The sequence below is a fragment of the Podarcis pityusensis genome (genome assembly GCF_964106645.2).
Source record: "Podarcis pityusensis genome assembly, chromosome: 7".
Lineage (NCBI taxonomy): Eukaryota > Metazoa > Chordata > Lepidosauria > Squamata > Lacertidae > Podarcis > Podarcis pityusensis.
The window spans coordinates 15908678-15926557 of NC_138031.1; the positions used below are offsets into that span (position 1 = coordinate 15908678).

General features: G+C 42.3%; 1 protein-coding gene across 1 annotated transcript in view; it reads left to right on the forward strand.

Annotated features, from left to right (window-relative positions):
• Positions 1-17880, forward strand: part of TAF2 (TATA-box binding protein associated factor 2) — a 58957-nt gene that overhangs the window by 20473 nt on the left and 20604 nt on the right. The window contains exons 12-22 of the mRNA XM_081012500.1: positions 1762-1916; positions 3780-3894; positions 4416-4525; positions 6192-6257; positions 6829-7081; positions 11346-11486; positions 12185-12295; positions 12550-12743; positions 15227-15366; positions 16143-16212; positions 17513-17622. Of these exons, the coding sequence (XP_080868626.1) occupies positions 1762-1916; positions 3780-3894; positions 4416-4525; positions 6192-6257; positions 6829-7081; positions 11346-11486; positions 12185-12295; positions 12550-12743; positions 15227-15366; positions 16143-16212; positions 17513-17622 (1465 nt within the window). The remainder of the gene's footprint in view (positions 1-1761; positions 1917-3779; positions 3895-4415; positions 4526-6191; positions 6258-6828; positions 7082-11345; positions 11487-12184; positions 12296-12549; positions 12744-15226; positions 15367-16142; positions 16213-17512; positions 17623-17880) is intronic.

The following is a 17880-nucleotide window of genomic DNA, read 5'->3' on the forward strand; positions in this document are numbered from 1 at the left end:
CCATAATTGTGGGCTCTCTTTCTAGAGCAGACTCCCCCCTACCCCCACCTAATTAATGTCTGTACTGACATCAGCACCATCTTCAATTAATGGCTTTCAACAGGGGTGACTAAGATTTGGCACTCCAGGTTTTTGGACTACAGTTCCCATCAGCCCTAGCTAGTATGACCAAAAGTCAGGGATGGTGGGAGTAGTCCTGCAACATCTAGAGAATCATGGGTTAGCAACCTCGTCCCCCTTTCTCCTTTTTTAAAACAAACTTTATTGATTTTTTTAAAAGATGACCAAAGTGTTGTCATCCAAAATAAATACATGTACAGGTGTTAAATCTTGTATACTGTCATCCACATGGCATCAAAACAAACTTGGAATATCTTTTATGTTACAGCTACCTCTGACTTGCTTAACCAGGGTTTTGTAAACAAGAACATGGTTAACAAAACCTAGTTAAGAGGTTTAGCCTTTAACCAAAGCTGACATTGGTCATGAGCTATCCATTAAGCTTCAATCACATGCATACTTAACCTTGAGAGTAAGCCACAATGGACTCACTGAGATTTACTTCTGTATAGGCATGTGTAGGAATGCATTGTTTTTCATGTCACTGCAGGAAGGTGGAAATTTTCTCCATAGAGTGTGTGATCCCACTGACTGCCCTTGATTATCTACCTAACCATGGTTAAGGGAGAGCCAGCATTCTGTTTTTCGTGCCCTGATCAATTTGTATTTATTTGTTATATTTGAATCCTGTATCAGAGCATCACATACAAAGTTGGCAGATAGTGTTAGAGGCCTGCATCTGCTCCACTTCAGCATTATAGCTTCATCATATTGCCTTAACCTCACTTTCTCTGCAGCCCAGACTGCACGGGCACCTCTCAGTGTGGTTAGCTGTTTGTATAATTGATTGGTGTGGTTTGGGCCGATTTATAACCACACCCGGGAAGTGAGGTTTCCTCTTTGTGTCATGGATCACATGTCATGGAAATCAGGCCGCGGCTTACAAAAACTAGGGTACTCACCATTTACTTAAATGATTCAATCTGTTTCCTGCAGAGAACTGTTTTGTTCAATGGAAACATTTTAGGTAAACACTTTCAGCAGCTTAATTTCTGCATATGGTAAAGGAAGCCACTTACAGACAGTGACTATATCCAAAGTTATGAACCTTCACAGCTAAATGTGATTTCCAGTATAGAGGCAGTGCTAGTAAATACAACAAGACAATGCAAGCAGTAAGACAGAGCTGAGGATCCTGTGACCCTTGCTTGCTGCTGGGCTGCATCTCTCATAATCCCTGACAATTGGCCATATTGGCTGAGGCTTAAGAGATTTGAACTCACAACATCTGGAGGGCCACTGGTTCCATCAGAAGAGGCCACCCACTTATGGTCCTCTTTCCAACTTCCAGAGGCATTGGCTGGTTGTTTTTGAAAGTAGGATGCTGTATAACATGGGACATGGGTTTAACCAACAAGGCACCACATCTGCTTGCAAAAAAACCCCCTCATCTTTTCTGTCGCGTCTTCATTTCAAAATAGTTGCAGGAAATGCGACCATCCCCTTTGGTAGAGATGTGGTTTGAAATCCTCTACCCATCTAGCAGTGCACAGTTTGAACGTAATGTCTGAATCACCTTGGGTCCTATCTGATTTTGTTTCCAATGAACTGTACCTATGATGTTACCGTCACTGATATTTCTTAAATGTGTAAGATCACTGGGCCTGTTTTGATTACTAACCGAGGCTAATTTCACTGTAGGTTTTCAACAAGCTCTTGAGCCTGGCCAGCACTGCCTCATCTCAGAAGTTCCAGTCTCATATGTGGAGTCAGATGCTGGTTTCCACATCTGGATTTTTGAAATCCATCTCCAATGTCTCTGGCAAAGACATTCAACCGTTAATAAAGCAATGGGTGTATCCTTTTTCGTTCTAGCTCCGGGCTAGTAACAAAGGAGATGAAAAATAGCTGTTCTTTGGCCCATTAAATGAATACACTGGGATATAAGAAGCAGCCCTAAATTTGTCTAGAGAGTTTCAAATAGTGAAGTTTAAGATTTAGCTCAAATTGCTGTTGTCCCTTTTGAATTGCATCTCGTGGCTGATTGTTTAGTTTTCAAGATGCTACTGTCGGAGGAGAAATGCCACATTTCGTACCAGTGTGCGCTGTTCTGAAAGACAAACCGCAGAGCCAAGCTACACAGCAAGGATCCAGAGGATTTTCAAAAACATTCTTAAGGCAGATATGGAAAATGCCACAGTCTGGTGCATTCTTAGAAGTGAATTCCAAAAATTTCACCCTGGCACCAAAACACTTGGGTCTGTGTACAAGGAGTTTAAATCACCCAAATGAATAGCAGAGAGATTGGCTGGTGCGGAACTCAGTTGGCAGTTGCAAAGCAGCCTGGCAATACTGATCTGGTGTGTTCAGTAATATTTCAGTCCACCTTGATAAAGGCAAAATAGAGTTATACGGAGTGAAGTTCACAGAAACAAATGCAATCAGCGTCTGGTATTTCTATAGGGGCTCATTCAGAACTGTGGATTTCATTCTCACATACTTTGTATATGGTAGTAGATTTTTTTCACAAGGAGAATTGTGCATCCTGAAGTCAGTTTCCAAGTTTCCACAAAGTGCTGTATGGTGGACAGAGGCACCCTGGAAAAGGGAGTCTTTTGTAGTAAATACGCAGACACAAATAAGCAGTTCAGTAGTATGGATTCATGATTCCCTTTTAGGAGTTAAAAGGCTTTGCTAAACATTGAAGGCTTTGCTAATCAAAGCAAAGCTTTTGCTTCCAAATGTTGATTAGTTGACTTTCACAAAATCACTCCTTTGCTACTAAAATGCCCTTTTCTTTTTGTGTTAGACCAAATGCTTCATATAAAAGTCCTGGTGAAATACATAAAGCCCGAATTAATGAAAACACCATGGAATTTTTTCAAAATGCAAGAATGTGTCAGGGCTTCAGGTGGGGAAGGGAGAGCAGACAACCTTTCCATGCTCAGCAAGCAGGTTTGAAAGGGGCTTGTAAGCATTTTTTGTGTGTAGATTGTGCTACAAGCCTTTACTCTGATAATACAGGGTACCTGGTTGCAGGGAGCCTTGTGTGTTCAGCCAAATGTGCTTAACCAGTCAAGCAATTCATACATTATATGAAATGAGTCCCTTTCACAACTTTCTGCTCAGTGTGGGAAAGTTGGAGTGGAGCAGGCAAGCACACATCCACTTCCTTTCCCTGGCTTCTACGTGTTATTTTGAACACACGGATTAGGGCTGTAGTGAAAGTCTGGAGGAGGATAGTAAGGACCATTTCCACACATGCTTTCCCATCCCTAGTTTGTGGTGACTCACCTGACTCTGAATGGATCCAGCTGTGTATTGTTGTATGTGACACGGGGTATAAGTTCAGCATTCCCCTATGCGCACCTCCCAATAATGAACAAGTCTTGAGACTTACAAATCAGAGCTTTCACGCAAGAGCAGCAAGCTATGAGCTTCAAAATGCATAAAGGGAGGGAAAGCTCAGAAGTTGAAATCTCCTTTTCGCCATTAGGGTAGGAATTGAAGGAATTGTGCAGTATTTTCAAAATCTGCATTTATGTTATACATCAAATTGCAAATTATGGACACAGTCCATCAGAATTTCCGTCACAAGCCTGATCGAAGCAAGACCGTCGTGCTTGTTTTGGATGTACTGTTGCAATTTTGTAAACTTGAGGAATTTAGTTTTTGCATATTTGTAAACCTATCTGATATTTTCCTATTTAGTCTCATAGAGATCAGAGTGGTGTGGTAAAGTTTTATGGCAGCTTTGCATTTAATAGAAAACGAAATGTACTAGAGTTAGAAATAAAGCAAGACTATACATCTCCTGGGACACAGAAATATGTGGTGAGTTTGTTTTACTCTTTTTCCTGAAAATTGCCAAAATTGCTACATATTTTCTGTGACTTTTACTTTTTACTGTACATATTTGTACCATCAACCTTTGGTGGGCAACTTGCTTGGAGCTCTGAACCATATCTGGTAGAAATTTGCATGTAATTTCTGTAGCTGGGCATCATGTTTATTATTAGATTATTGTGAATCAATATAAATTATAGTGAGGCTTTTAACTTACTCATCTGCAGTGTTCATCTAAAGTAAACTTTGAATCAACTGGCATTTAGACACAATATTCAGTGAACTCCTGACTTCGTCGTTTCCTATTGTTCACTACAGAAATACATTTTAAAATGAGATGGCAAACATACTCTTTGAGATCTAGAAACCTACTTTCATAGAATCATAGAATCGTAGAGGCTGGACCACAGTGTCTGGGCTGAACGATAGGAGTGGAGATGCTCCTTCAGGTTAAATCATTGCTACTGTCAGCCATTTATTCTGGTAATACAATACATTTTCCCTCTAAGGGCCCTTTGAAAGTGACGGTGCAAGAGCTGGATGGATCTTTCAACCACACGCTTCAGATAGAAGAAAACAGCCTTAAACACGACATACCCTGCCACTCGAAAAGCAGACGGTAGGGTTTAGACTATTTGTAGACTTCCCCTGTGAAACATATACCTGAAATAACTACTGCTTTCTTGTTTTTCGTATTCTCTGGCTTACTCCTCTTATTAACGTAAGCAGTATGGTAGCTGCTACTGTGCTAGGTAAAGGTAAAGGGACCCCTGACCATTAGGTCCAGTTGTGACCGACTCTGGGGTTGCGGCACTCATCTCGTTTTATTGGCCAAGGGAGCCGGCATACAGCTTCCGGGTCATGTGGCTAGCATGACTAAGCCGCTTCTGGTGAACCAGAGCAGCGTACGGAAATGCCGTTTACCTTCCCGCCAGATTGGTACCTATTTATCTACTTGCACTTTGACGTCTTTCGAACTGCTAGGTTGGCAGGAGCAGGGACTGAGCAATGGGAGCTCACCCCGTCGCAGGGATTCAAACCACCGACCTTCTGATCGGCAAGTCCTAGGCTCTGTGGTTTAACCCACAGCGCCACCCTGTCCCACTACTGTGCTACACCTGCCCAAATTGAATTGAAATACTTTACAAGAGACTAGGGCCCTGCGGGACTTGACATCTTTCCGCAGGGCCTGCAAGACAGAGTTGTTCCGCCAGGCCTTTGATCAGGGCGCAGCCTGACTCCCTCCTCTGGCAACCTGCACAGAACTTTGCTTAATTGGTTGCCATCAATTTGATTTAATTAATTTTTATAATGAAATATTTTTAGATTGTGTGATTATTTGATTTTTTGATTATTTGATTGTTGTTAGCCGCCCTGAGCCCGGCTTCGGCTGGGGAGGGCGGGATATAAATAAAATTTATTATTATTATTATTATTATTATTGTCAGTTGTACAACTTATAAGCCACCAGGGGGGTCCTTAGGCCCTATGGGAAGAACCCACCCTCTGGCTCCTCCCAGTGCCAGTTTCATTCTCCAGAAATAGGTAATTCTGTGTGGGTTCCTGCCCATGTGGATCGTGGCTTCTAAAATCAAGCCGACAGGTTGGGGGTGATTAGTGTTGTGGCCACTGTTTTAATGCAAGAATCATATTTGTAAGAAGATCTGATGGTTGTATCTAGTGCAGCATGGGACTTCCTTCCTTTGCCTGTGTACCCCCAAAGGCTGCTCCAGAGCAACTCCCCCAGCTCTCTGGAGCAGATTTGCAGGATATGCAGGGGGTCTGTGGAGGAGAGGAGGAGAAGCTTCAGTGTGCGAGTGGAAATCTGCTTTGTGATCCAAGCAACAGAGTTGGATACAACCCTTAGTCACTAATATGACCTTGAATCCTTACTTCAGGGATAAAGGTGTGTTGTAATAATTCACCGTTCTGCTACTGTTCAACCACTCTAGTAATAGATTCCCCTTGGTGATTGAAAAATATAAACAGGTAAGTATTATTCCCCCTCCCAAATAAAAGTGGTTTTCAGGATGCATTATTATGACTTCTGTCTCCAGGGCGTAGAAAGTATGAAGCTTAGGAAAAGGATAAACCTATGAAATGGGGAAGGGCAAAATATTTGGGGACAGTTCATATGATTAAATGAAGATATTCATAATATCATCATCAAGGATTTACTTTGCGGCCTTGTTAACGTGCTTGTATTTAAACATCATTTAATACATTTTTGTGGAATAAGGAAAAGAGAAAATTATTTTAACAGACATCTTTTTTTTGAAATGCAGAAATAAGAAGAAAAAGATTCCTCTGATGAATGGGGAGGAAGTTGACATGGATCTTTCTGCCATGGAGTAAGTTAATTTAGAAAAGTAAAGTGTGGCTGTTGCTTTCCCTGAAGCTCTTATATAGGATTGTCCCAGACACACAGAATCATACTGGCCCCAGTCCCAATAGTAGCACTATGAATGCAGAAGCTTAGTTTCACGTATCTGCCCTGTTAGGAGATGCTGCCTTTCTTCCTATGCTGTCCATATGAGCCACAGTCTCTTTATGACAGTGCTGAACATCCAGGGGAATGTAGGGCAAGTTCATGAAGTGCAGCAATTGGAAGTGGAGGCAAGGAAAGATTTAATTTCAGAGATGCCTGTTGTTCATTGTTTCTACACTGAAGCCCCTTCCACTGGGAAATTTATGAAGTGCAAAGCTGTCATCAAGCTTGTTCAGATTGATATTATCAGTTTGTAAGCAGCTGCATGATTGTTCAGACAGTATTAACCGAGAACTGTTGGTTTTGTGCAAAAAGAAGTAAACAAGAGTCCGGTTTCTTTTTAAGGTGCCATGTTTTAGCAGTCCCATGTTAAAATGTCTGCACACATTTGCTGTATTTTAAGTGCTGGTACAAAATCTGGTCCTCTCTTTCAGTGCTGATTCCCCCTTACTCTGGATCAGAATAGACCCGGATATGTCTGTACTGAGGAAGGTAGAATTCGAACAGGCTGACTTCATGTGGCAATACCAGCTCCGATACGAGAGAGATGTGGTTGCACAGGAAGAATCCATTTTGGCCCTCCAGAAGTTCCCTACTCCAGCTTCACGACTTGCGCTGACTGATATACTTGAACAAGAACAGTGCTTCTACCGAGTGAGGATAATGGCATGCTTCTGCCTTGCAAAGGTAGGAATGGGCCATGCCGGACAAACTTCATGAGATAATTTGGTCAGATGCAATCAAAGGTTCTGGAAATCTGTTGTTGTTGTTGTCGTCGTTTGTTGTTGTTTAGTCGTTTAGTTGTGTCCGACTCTTCTTGACCCCATGGACCAGAGCACGCCAGGCACTCCTGTCTTCCTCTGCCTCCCGCAGTTTGGTCAAACTCATGCTGGTAGCTTCGAGAACACTGTCCAACCATCTCGTCCTCTGTCGTTCCCTTCTCCTTGTGCCCTCAATCTTTCCCAACATCAGGGTCTTTTCCAGAGAGTCTTCTCTTCTCACGAGGTGACCAAAGTATTGGAGCCTCAGCTTCAGGATCTGTCCTTCCATTGAGCACTCAGGGCTGATTTCCTTCAGAATGGATAGGTTTGATCTTCTTGCAGTCCATAGGACTCTCAAGAGTCTCCTCCAGCACCATAATTCAAAAGCATCAATTCTTCGGCGATCAGCCTTCTTTACGGTCCAGCTCTCACTTCCATACATCACTACTGGGAAAACCATAGCTTTAACTATACGGACCTTTGTTGGCAAGGTGATGTCTCTGCTTTTTAAGATGCTGTCTAGATGCTGTCTACGTTTGTCATTGCTGGAAATCTGCACAGCAGCTTTTGCTACATGTAAATTGGGCAGCTCGCAGAGAATCTAAACTTGAACAATAGGAGAAAAATGCGTGTACAGTTTTCTGCCCCTGGTTACTTGAAAACTCTATAGCAAAGAGGACTTACCTTATCCAAAAAACGCTCTAGCTCCTCCCATGGGCTCGAGTTCCTATACTTATTTACCTGTGTAGCAATTCCTTCCCCATGTTTGTGAAATTGTGTGACCCCACCTTGTTCCCCCTCCCCTTGATCTGACCAGGTGTTGAATTATCATATTGAATAGAGTGTCAGATGTGTCAGGCTTTAGCCCTGTATAGCTTGATGTTCACTGTCAAAGGGGGTGGGCAGGCTAAATGGGTGCAATTTCTATGAAGTTTGGTGAATGTGTCTTTTCTAGTTTAAAGTGGTTTTGCCAATTATCAGTCTCCTTTACATATAGTGGTACCTCGGGTTAAGAACTTAATTTGTTCTGGAGGTCTGTTCTTAACCTGAAACTGTTCTTAACCCGAAGCACCACTTTAGCTAATGGGGCCTCCTGCTGCTACCGCACCGCCACTGCGCGATTTCTGTTCTCTCTCTTTTTTTTTTTTAATAGTATTTATTAGGGTTTTAAGTTTACAAAAAGGCAAAAGAAAACACACCAAATTAAACAATGACAAAACAACACATCACAATAAAAAAAATAAAGATAGAAACAATTAAAAAAAAACAACAACAAATCAAATCTTCCCATAACTTATCTTTCATTTGCTTGTTTCCCTGACCTCCTCACACCTCCCTTTTTTGTATTCTAAGTCAATTATCCGTTTCAGCAAATCCTTTCCCTCTCTTCAAAATTTTTATCCTGAAAATTTATCTTGATCTTAATATAAATTTACTTTCCCTCTTTTCACCAATTAACAGTCTATTTTTCTTAAATCTTTGTTACATTTTTGCTAAAATCACATAGATTCATTCCAACATCATTCTAACATTCATTAATTTTACAATGTTTCTGTAAATAGTCTTTAAATTTCTTCCAATCTTCCTCTTCTCCCTGGTCTCGGATTCTGCCAGTCATTTCCACCAATTCCATATAGTCTATCACCTTCATCTGCCATTCTTCCAGAGTGGGTAGATCTTGTGTCTTCCAATACTTTGCAATAAGTATTCTTGCTGGTGTTGTGGCATACATAAAGAAAGTTCTATCCTTCTTTAACACGTCGGCCAATTGGTGCCAAAGATGCGCGATTTCTGTTCTCATCCTGAAGCAAAGTTCTTAACCCAAGGTAATATTTCTGGGTTAGCAGAGTCTGTAACCTGAACCATATGTAACCCGAGGTTCCACTGTATTTTCACACATTAACAGCTGAGTAAGAGTTAAAACTTCATTACGTCTCCTAAACTGGTCTGGCGTCCAGCCTTATGGAAATATTTATCAAGTGCTTTTCAGTGACTGATGTCAAAACAAAGCAACATAGGTTTTTGTCTGTAAAAGGAATCTAGAAAAACATTTCATAACAACTGCTGAAGAAGAGACGAGACATTTGAACCAACAGTTTTATTTTTGCATTAATCCTCAGGTCTAAAGGAAGTTTGCTGTTCTAACATTTTAAAAGACAGCCAAAGTGTATGTTAGGTTTTTCTTTGAAGCTCTTTTGGCGCCTTAGAAATCTAGGGGAGTGGTGAAATTTTCACTTCAAGCTTAACAATCTGCTGACCTCCTTAGTTGTCGGATCCACTGTCTCACAGAGCCTCCATCTTGCCAGGATTCATACTCAATTCATTAGTCTTCATCCAGCTTACTACTGCATCCAGGGTCTTCTCAGCCATTCCCAAGTCAGATCTTGTAGAGAAATAGAACTGGGTATCATTAGCATGCTGATGAAACCTTGTTCAATATCCCCTGAATGACTGCTCCTAATGGTTTTGTGTAGATGTTAAATGCATTAGAGACAGTATAGTGCTCTGTGGCATTTTGTAGCTCAAAGGGGGCTGAGAAGCAGTGCTCCAACGCTACTTTCTAGAACCATCCCTGGAGATTAGACGTAACCCCTGTAGAACCCTCGAAACCCATCTCCTATAGACGGTCCAGGAGGATACCATGGTTCATTGTATCAGAAACTGATGAGAAAGCTAGCTAGAGCAAAATAGGCTTGTGCATTGGGGGAGCTGGGCAAACTTTCCCTCGTTATACTGATTGTTAACTTGATTTCAGCGGTCCAACTATATCTTAAAAGCTAGACAGGGTTCAGAATTGTCTGTTTCTCTTCGGGTGGTCTCGTTCTCCCATGGCGGCTAAGGCATGTTTGAAATCTGCATTGAGGTTATTGGCATGGTAAATTGAGAAAACTGGTAGTGCTCAGGCCACTTCCATGACTGTCTTCTGCAGAGACTGAATGAATATGTGGCTTTAGTAACTGGGGTGGGGGAGACTGTCTGAAATGTAAATGGGAGGAAAACAATTAAAACCAGATCGCGATTGTGGGAAAATAATTAGTTGCAGATGACCTGTAAAAACCATTTCCATATACTATAGTTCCAATTTATAGAAGAGGTGGTGAGAGACTGTCTGGTTTTAGGTAGTATATTTTGGTTTTCAAACTGTGTTCGAACCACGGGATTCCTTGCAAGCTCATCAGCATTCCTGAATTAACCAGATTGATAATGGCAAAGAAGCTGCCTGACAGCTGTTACTCACTGCTGGGAACCTTTCCTTGCTCTCCCCAGCTGTACGATGGTATTGGTTGTATTCTAGGGCACAGAAACATGGCTTTTACCCTACACACCATTGATTGCATATCCTGGGACAGGGATTCCCAACCCTTTTGGGCCTAAGAGTCCATTGAGAAATCTAAGAAAGTCTCATGAATAAGAATAAAAGTCTTGCTCAAAACCATTCCCCCCACCCCAAACACAAAAACAGGCAAAATACCTGCATATGTCCCAAAACATCAGAGAAAAAGCAGCCCCCCCCCAAAAAAACCCCTAGATAACTCCCCCACCTACCCAATCACCCTCTGTCAAACCCTTTCATTTTTTTTAAAAAAGACAAGGGGCAGGGGAGCTAGGTAGGTATTATGGGGTTGTCTGAGGGCATTGTGGTCCCCGTGGGCACCACATTGGGGATCCAGGTCCTAAGATAGGTTTCAGTATCTTCTGCAATGCAGTGATTCCACAAAAGCACCTTAAGAGGCAACTCAGAGTTAGGAAAGGTTTTTGGGGGGGGGGGCGAAATGCTGATTTAAAGTTTCTACAATGGTACCTCGGGTTACGAACTTAATTCGTTCTGGAGGTCCATACTTAACCTGAAACTGTTCTTAACCTGAAGCACCACTTTAGCTAATGGGGCCTCCCGCTGCCGCCGCGCCACCAGAGCACGATTTCTGTTCTCATCCTGAAGCAAAGTTCTTAACCCGAGGTACTATTTCTGGGTTAGCAGAGTCTGTAACCTGAAGCGTATGTAACCTGAGGTACCACTGTATCTGTTAAACTGTTACGGATTTTGTTCACTTACTACAGCTTTCTCTTCCCCTCAGTCCTTTGGAAATGAAAGTAAGAAAGAGTGGAGTCGGGGTTTGGGAGAGGGCAACAGATCAAACCTCGCAGTCTTGCTAATAATGTAGCTTCTCTCTTGCTCCCTAATTATGTAGATTGCAAATTTCATGGTGAGCACGTGGACAGGACCACCAGCCATGAAGTCGCTCTTCACCCGGATGTTCTGTTGCAAAAGTTGCCCAAACATTGTGAAAACCAATAACTTCATGAACTACCAGAGCTACTTTCTGCAGAAGGTAAAAGGCCAATTGCTGTCTAATTTAGCTTTTTCTAAACGTAGCAGCTTCTCTTACAGCTTGTTCAAGGCTGGTCTACAGTGGTGGATGCAAAAGAGAAATGGTTGTAGGTTTTGGATGTATTCGCCTGAAGAGTGGCAGAACTCTTTTGGAGATAGATGTCCTAAGTCCCATTCGCCTCAAAAAAAATGAAAGGGAAAAAAGTACAGAAGTATTTTCCCTATGAAGAGAAGCTAAAGAAATCAGGGTTTTTTTGGGGGGGGGTTGGGGGGGTGGACTTATAAAATTATGCGTGCAGAATATTGAATAAAAGGCAATATCCTTTCTATTTGTGAAATTATTGGAGCTGAAGGCCATTTAATGAAATGAGGCAGAGAGAGGTTCACGACTGACAAAAGGAATCCCACTTTTACAATAACACACAAGTTAAGGGAGTTCATTGCTGTGACCTATCGCGATGACCACCTTCCCAAATGACTTTAAAAAGCACCTGATAACTTAACAAACCGGGTTTTATTAACAGCTAGCTAGCACGTTCTTATGTTGATTTTCATGCTTCTACCTCCTGAATTACGGGGTGGAGGAAATATGGACTGGTAGACTGCAGAACATCATATGGCAAAGCAAAAGCTGTCGATTCTGATTTAATATTTAAACGAAAGCAGTTGCTCGTTTAATCTTGGTCCTTTTTTTTGCAGACGATGCCTGTTGCAATGGCCTTGCTGAGAGATGTCCATAATCTATGTCCTAAAGAGGTTTTGACGTTCATTTTAGATCTGATCAAGTACAACGACAATAGAAAAAACAAGGTAAAAAAAGATGTCTCAAAACATTGAGTTTTCTATCCATGATCCTGCTCTTTCGATGTGCAGAGAATTACTTTAAGGCAAAATGGCTTGTAATAGGAACAGGACCTGCAGCTAAATGTTGTGATGTGGAATACTCTTACCCTCTTCCATTAATTTTTAGACTTGCGTTTGTCTAAAAGAGCAGTGCTCTTCTTCTTAATTTTATTTATTTTTTGGTAATGCTTCTTATTTCATATTTTGGTCTTTGGCTTTAGTTTTCAGACAACTATTACCGTGCAGAGCTGATTGATGCACTAGCAAACTCTGTAACTCCTGCCGTCAGTGTGAACAATGAAGCCCGGACACTTGATAACTTAAATCCTGATGTTCGCCTCATTCTTGAGGAAATTACCAGGTTCTTAAACATGGAAAAGCTACTTCCCAGCTATAGGCACACCATTACAGTCAGGTACGGGTTTTTTAAAAAATGTATTTAATTCCTGCAAATACAAATCTAAAAGCACAGTACACTCCCATCTTTTTTCACATCTTCCTACTTTGCTGTTGACCCTGATGCACTCGTTCTGTTCTTGCACAATGTAGCTCTTCATAATATTCTCACTTTGATCAATAAACACAGAAGGGAGAAAGACAGTAGGGAGATTTGACGGGTGCCGAGAAAGTCCTTTTGTAAATTGTGCAAAGGCCTTAAGAGAAAATACACTTATAAAAACAGGATGTTTGTAGGACTTGAAACCACAGCTTTCTCATTTTCTTTTGATCTTATGCAACAAAGGGAAGATAAAATCTACTGTTTATGGTGGTGTAACACTGAGTTAAGTGTGTTTTGCATATCACATGTCTATGTTCAAGGCAATGCACATGCTCAGCCTCTTCATGAGCACAGATCTCCAGAGAGGGTTGATGCTGGTCAGCAGTAGGGGAATCCTAAACAAGGAGCCATGCACTTGGGAAGGATGCTGCAAGGGACTAGATTTTTCTGATAACGTATCTGGACTGTCCTCTTAAAAGGTAAAGGGACCCCTGACCATTAGGTCCAGCCATGGCCATCTCTGGGGTTGCAGCGCTCATCTTGCTTTATTGGCCGAGGGAGCCGGCGTACAGCTTCCGGGTCATGTGGCCAGCATGACTAAGCCACTTCTGGCGAACCAGAGCAGCGCACGGAAATGCTGTTTACCATCCTTCTGGAGTGGTTCCTATTTATCTACGTGCTTTCGAACTGCTAGGTTGGCTGGAGCAGGGACCGAGCAACTGGAGCTCACCCCATCGCAGGGATTCAAACTGCCGACCTTCTGATCAGGAAGTCCTAGGCTCTGTGGTTTAACCCACAGCACCACCCGCGTCCTCTTACTTACCTGCTAATCTTGGTGTCTTATGCAGGAGTGGGGGAACTCAGGCCTGGAGACAAAATATGTCCCTCTGGGCCTCTCTACTTGGCCCTCAGGATTCTCACCCAATCCATGCCACTCACCAGCCTTGCTTTGTACCCTCCTTTATTGTATAACTTCTTATTGGGCTTTTTTAAAGAAAATGCAGATAATAGGAGCAGATGGGGCTCATCAACCTAGGTAGCCCAGCTAGGAGAAGTATCAGCAAGGCCAAGAGGGAGGTCCTGTCGTCTGGGCAGCCCAGGACTTCCACACACACCGCCCACGCTTGCTCCTCAGGGACGCCAGCAACAACAAATAGGCAAGCCAAGACAGTCTTGTACCATTCAGACATGATAAAGTGAGGCATGTTAGGTTTGCTGTAACATCATAGACTTATGATTCGTTACCTGTAGCCAGTATTTACAAAGAGCCCCTTAAGCATTTTTGTCTGTCTGAAGTGTGCCCTCTGGGCCAGATTCACTTGTGAACCCATTGCATTCGCAGAAGCTAGTGCAAGGGCTCCTGCTACTCCAGCGGGGCTTCCCCTGCCATGACTCCCCCAAATCCCCTCTGAATCCTCAGAACAGCATGCAGGGAGAAGAGAAGGGGGATCATTCCATCTGCAAGCAGAAATGCTTGCATGACGGAACTATCAGAAGAACATGATGTTGAAATCCTCCCTCTGACTAATAAAATGCCTTTTGTTTGCCCGGATAGAGGGGTGTGCGCAGAAACAAATCTATTGTGCAAAGGTAACATTTACATTAGGGATGTGGGTGGCGCTGTGGGTTAAACCACAGAGCCTAGGACTTGCTGATCAGAAGGTCGCTGGTTCGAATCCCGTTGCTCGGTTCCTGCTCCTGCCCACCTAGCAGTTCGAAAGCACGTCAAAGTGCAAGTAGATAAATAGGTACCGCTCTGGCGGGAAGGTAAACAGTGTTTCCGTGCACTGCTCTGGTTCGCCAGAAGTGGCTTAGTCATGCTGGCCACATGACCCGTAAGCTGTACGCCGGCTCCCTCGGCCAATAAAACGAGATGAGCGCCGCAACCCCAGAGGCGGTCACAACTGGACCTAATGGTCAGGGGTCCCTTTACCTTTACCTTTAAAATTTACATTTCTTACTCCACTCGCTTTTGCTTCTGCCCCCACCCATCACTGGCACACGTGGCCCCTGGAACATTGCCAAGAAGGAAATGTGGCCCTTGTGCTGGAAAAGGTTCCCTACCCCTGCTCTTATGGGTTTGAAATTCTTTACTAGTGTATGTTGTGTTGGGTGAAATATCCAACAGAAGAAAGAAATATTAGGACTCTCCTTTCAGCTCAGGTTTCTTTAGAACTCTTCGGAAGTCAAGAATGATATTTTATTGGTGTTGCTGTTTTGTAAGAAATTTAACAGGCACCGTAAAAAAAAAGAATTCACATGAATTTGGTGTAATTCAGAGTTTGTGAAATTCATCAACAACTTGCTGTGATGATGCTAAAGTAAGTTTTTATTTCCAGTGACTGGAATGCAGGTTTTGTAACAGATTTTTCTTCCTTCCCCCTTCTCTATGTGCCTAGTTGCTTGAATGCCATTCGCATACTACAGAAGAACGGGCACGTCCCAAGTGATCCTGCTGTCTTTAAGTCCTATGCGGAATATGGGCACTTTGTGGATATCCGAATAGCAGCTCTGGAGGCAGTTGTTGATTACACAAAAGGTAAAGAAAAGTTGTTGCGCTGAACAGTTATTTGGCACCTAGACCATGGCCACTTCGTTAAGCTCTGAATCTTTGGGGCAGACAAGTAGTGCTTTGTGGGCTCTCTTTCAAGGAAACTTGTTTGCCATTACTGATCTTCTCATTGAGGAATCTGATGAGCTTCCATGGAAGACAATCTGCCATGAAATTTAGTTTGAAAACAAATGTAGTATGAGCTGGGAAACCTCATCACTGTCTGGATTGGGCAAAATTTATTTGACCGCTCAGTTTCTTGAGTATGATGCCATCTTGTAGCAGGAGGGTTTTGTGTGTAGGCAATTGATTTGCAATGAGAAATGTTTTGTGCTCAGATGTACAGGCAAAGTGTTGGAAGTATATATAGAATATATGCATTTTGCTAGGAGGCAATAGTCAGAATCCCAAATGAGCTGTTATACACAGGGTGGACTCCCACAGTGTGGCACCCAAAATGAAAAAACCCCAAACAGGTTTCACAGTTAAATTCCAGAAGTTTAAGCAACTGCATCCAAATACAAGAGAGAAGAATTGAGAGAAAATGGGAATTCGTGTGTCACAAAGAGCAAGATTTGTAGAGTCCATCCATCCTACCCACCCTCCCAAAATTATAACAGTGACACATTATAATGCATCAGTTCCATTCTATTTCTGAAAGGCGCTTATGTATTTTTGACGATATTTTTTTCTAATAACTTCTGACTTCTAGTTGTTGCAGTTCCAACATCTTACTTACAAAGAGATTCCTTTTGTCTTCATAGTTGACAGAAGTTACGAGGAACTACAGTGGCTGCTCAATATGGTCCAGAATGATCCTGTGCCTTATGTCAGGTTAGTCTTCCTTGCTGGCAACTTGAAAGGTGTTTCATTTAGGTTATAGATTTTGAACCATCTTGTGCTGTATATTCTAGTGGGAAGGATTTAAAATCGCCTATTGCTATGTTGCTTTTCTTCTGAGAAGCATGCATGGGGTTTTCAGGTAACAGTTGACCCTCAGCTTCAGATGATGGAAATATACGAGGCACTTGGGACACTTCAGTTGAGTTGCACCATCTCTGAGCATTGGCTGTGCTGGCTGTCAATGATGAGAGTTGTGGTGGAACAACATCTCAGTGGGTACAGGTTAGCATGGTGAACATTCTGGTTGCATTCTGGAGCAGAGGGTAATCTGTGGCTATTAAGCAAGAGGGCAGCACTCTCCCACTTCCTTAAGAGATGAGAACTATTCATGGCAAAGCCCTTAGAGGTCAAGGGGAAGGTCTTGTGCTTTTCCTTGCAGTCGTTCATACTTCTTTATGAAGGCCTTGCATCTACAGTGGTACCTCGGGTTCAGTACTTAATATGTTCCGGAGGTCTGTTCTTAACCTGAAACTGTTCTTAACCTGAAGCACCACTTTAGCTAATGGGGCCTCCTGCTGCCGGAGCACGATTTCTGTTCTCATCCTGAAGCAAAGTTCTTAACCCGAGGTACTATTTCTGGGTTCGTGGAGTCTGTAACCTGAAGCAAATGTAACCTGAAGCGTCTGTAACCCGAGGTACCACTGTACTTTTCAATTCTTGGCCATAGATGCAGGATCTTTCTTTACATCTTTCTTTAAAAATAAAATCAAAATCCACACTGGGGCTCAGTGTATCTAGAGTAGAGCCAGGCTTCGTTATGTTTAGATACCAAAGAAAATATAAATTGGTTTCTTGTTTGTAGCTGAGGGACAAAGATTATAAATGATACATTTGTAGTTGAACTTTTTGCCTGTTTGCTTTAAGTTAGACTTTGCCAGTACAAGTCAGTACCCCTGGTGACCTAGATAGTGACAACTTTGAACACTGCAGCCTCTTTTCAGGTTTCCCCCTCTCGGTTTCTTTTCCTGCTATTTCCACTGACTGTTACTGCCCCCAGGCCTTTTCACAAAAATGGCTGTTTGATACATTTTTAGAATCCTGTGTAAGGTCATTGATCTTGATTTCCTGCGATGAGGCGAGCACCAGGGACATGTTTTGAGTTTACGTTCAACCCTTGTAATCCTGATGTAAAACTATGGAGCCAAAAAAAGATTGGCGAAGACGCAAAGCCTAATAACTGGGAGGCCAGATTGTATATGGATTAGGAGCTGACTGTTGTCCTTTTTTTTAGACATAAGATATTGAACATGTTGACAAAGAACCCTCCATTTACCAAGAACATGGAATCTCCTTTGTGCAATGAAGCGCTGGTGGATCAGCTCTGGAAACTTATGAATTCAGGTTAAATATTATTATTACTATTATAATTTATTTATTATTATTCTTGCTACTCATTTTTTAAAAAATCTAATAACACAAATCAGCCTGGCTGTATGCATGTTTGCTTGAAAATAAGTCACCCTGGTTAGAGACTGGGTTATTTGATTTATTCTTCATTTATACCCTGCCTTTCTTACATAGTTCTCAAGGCAGCATACATGATTCCCAAGCAGTTTTCCATCCAGGCACTACCCAAAGCCAAACCTATGTAGTTTCGAT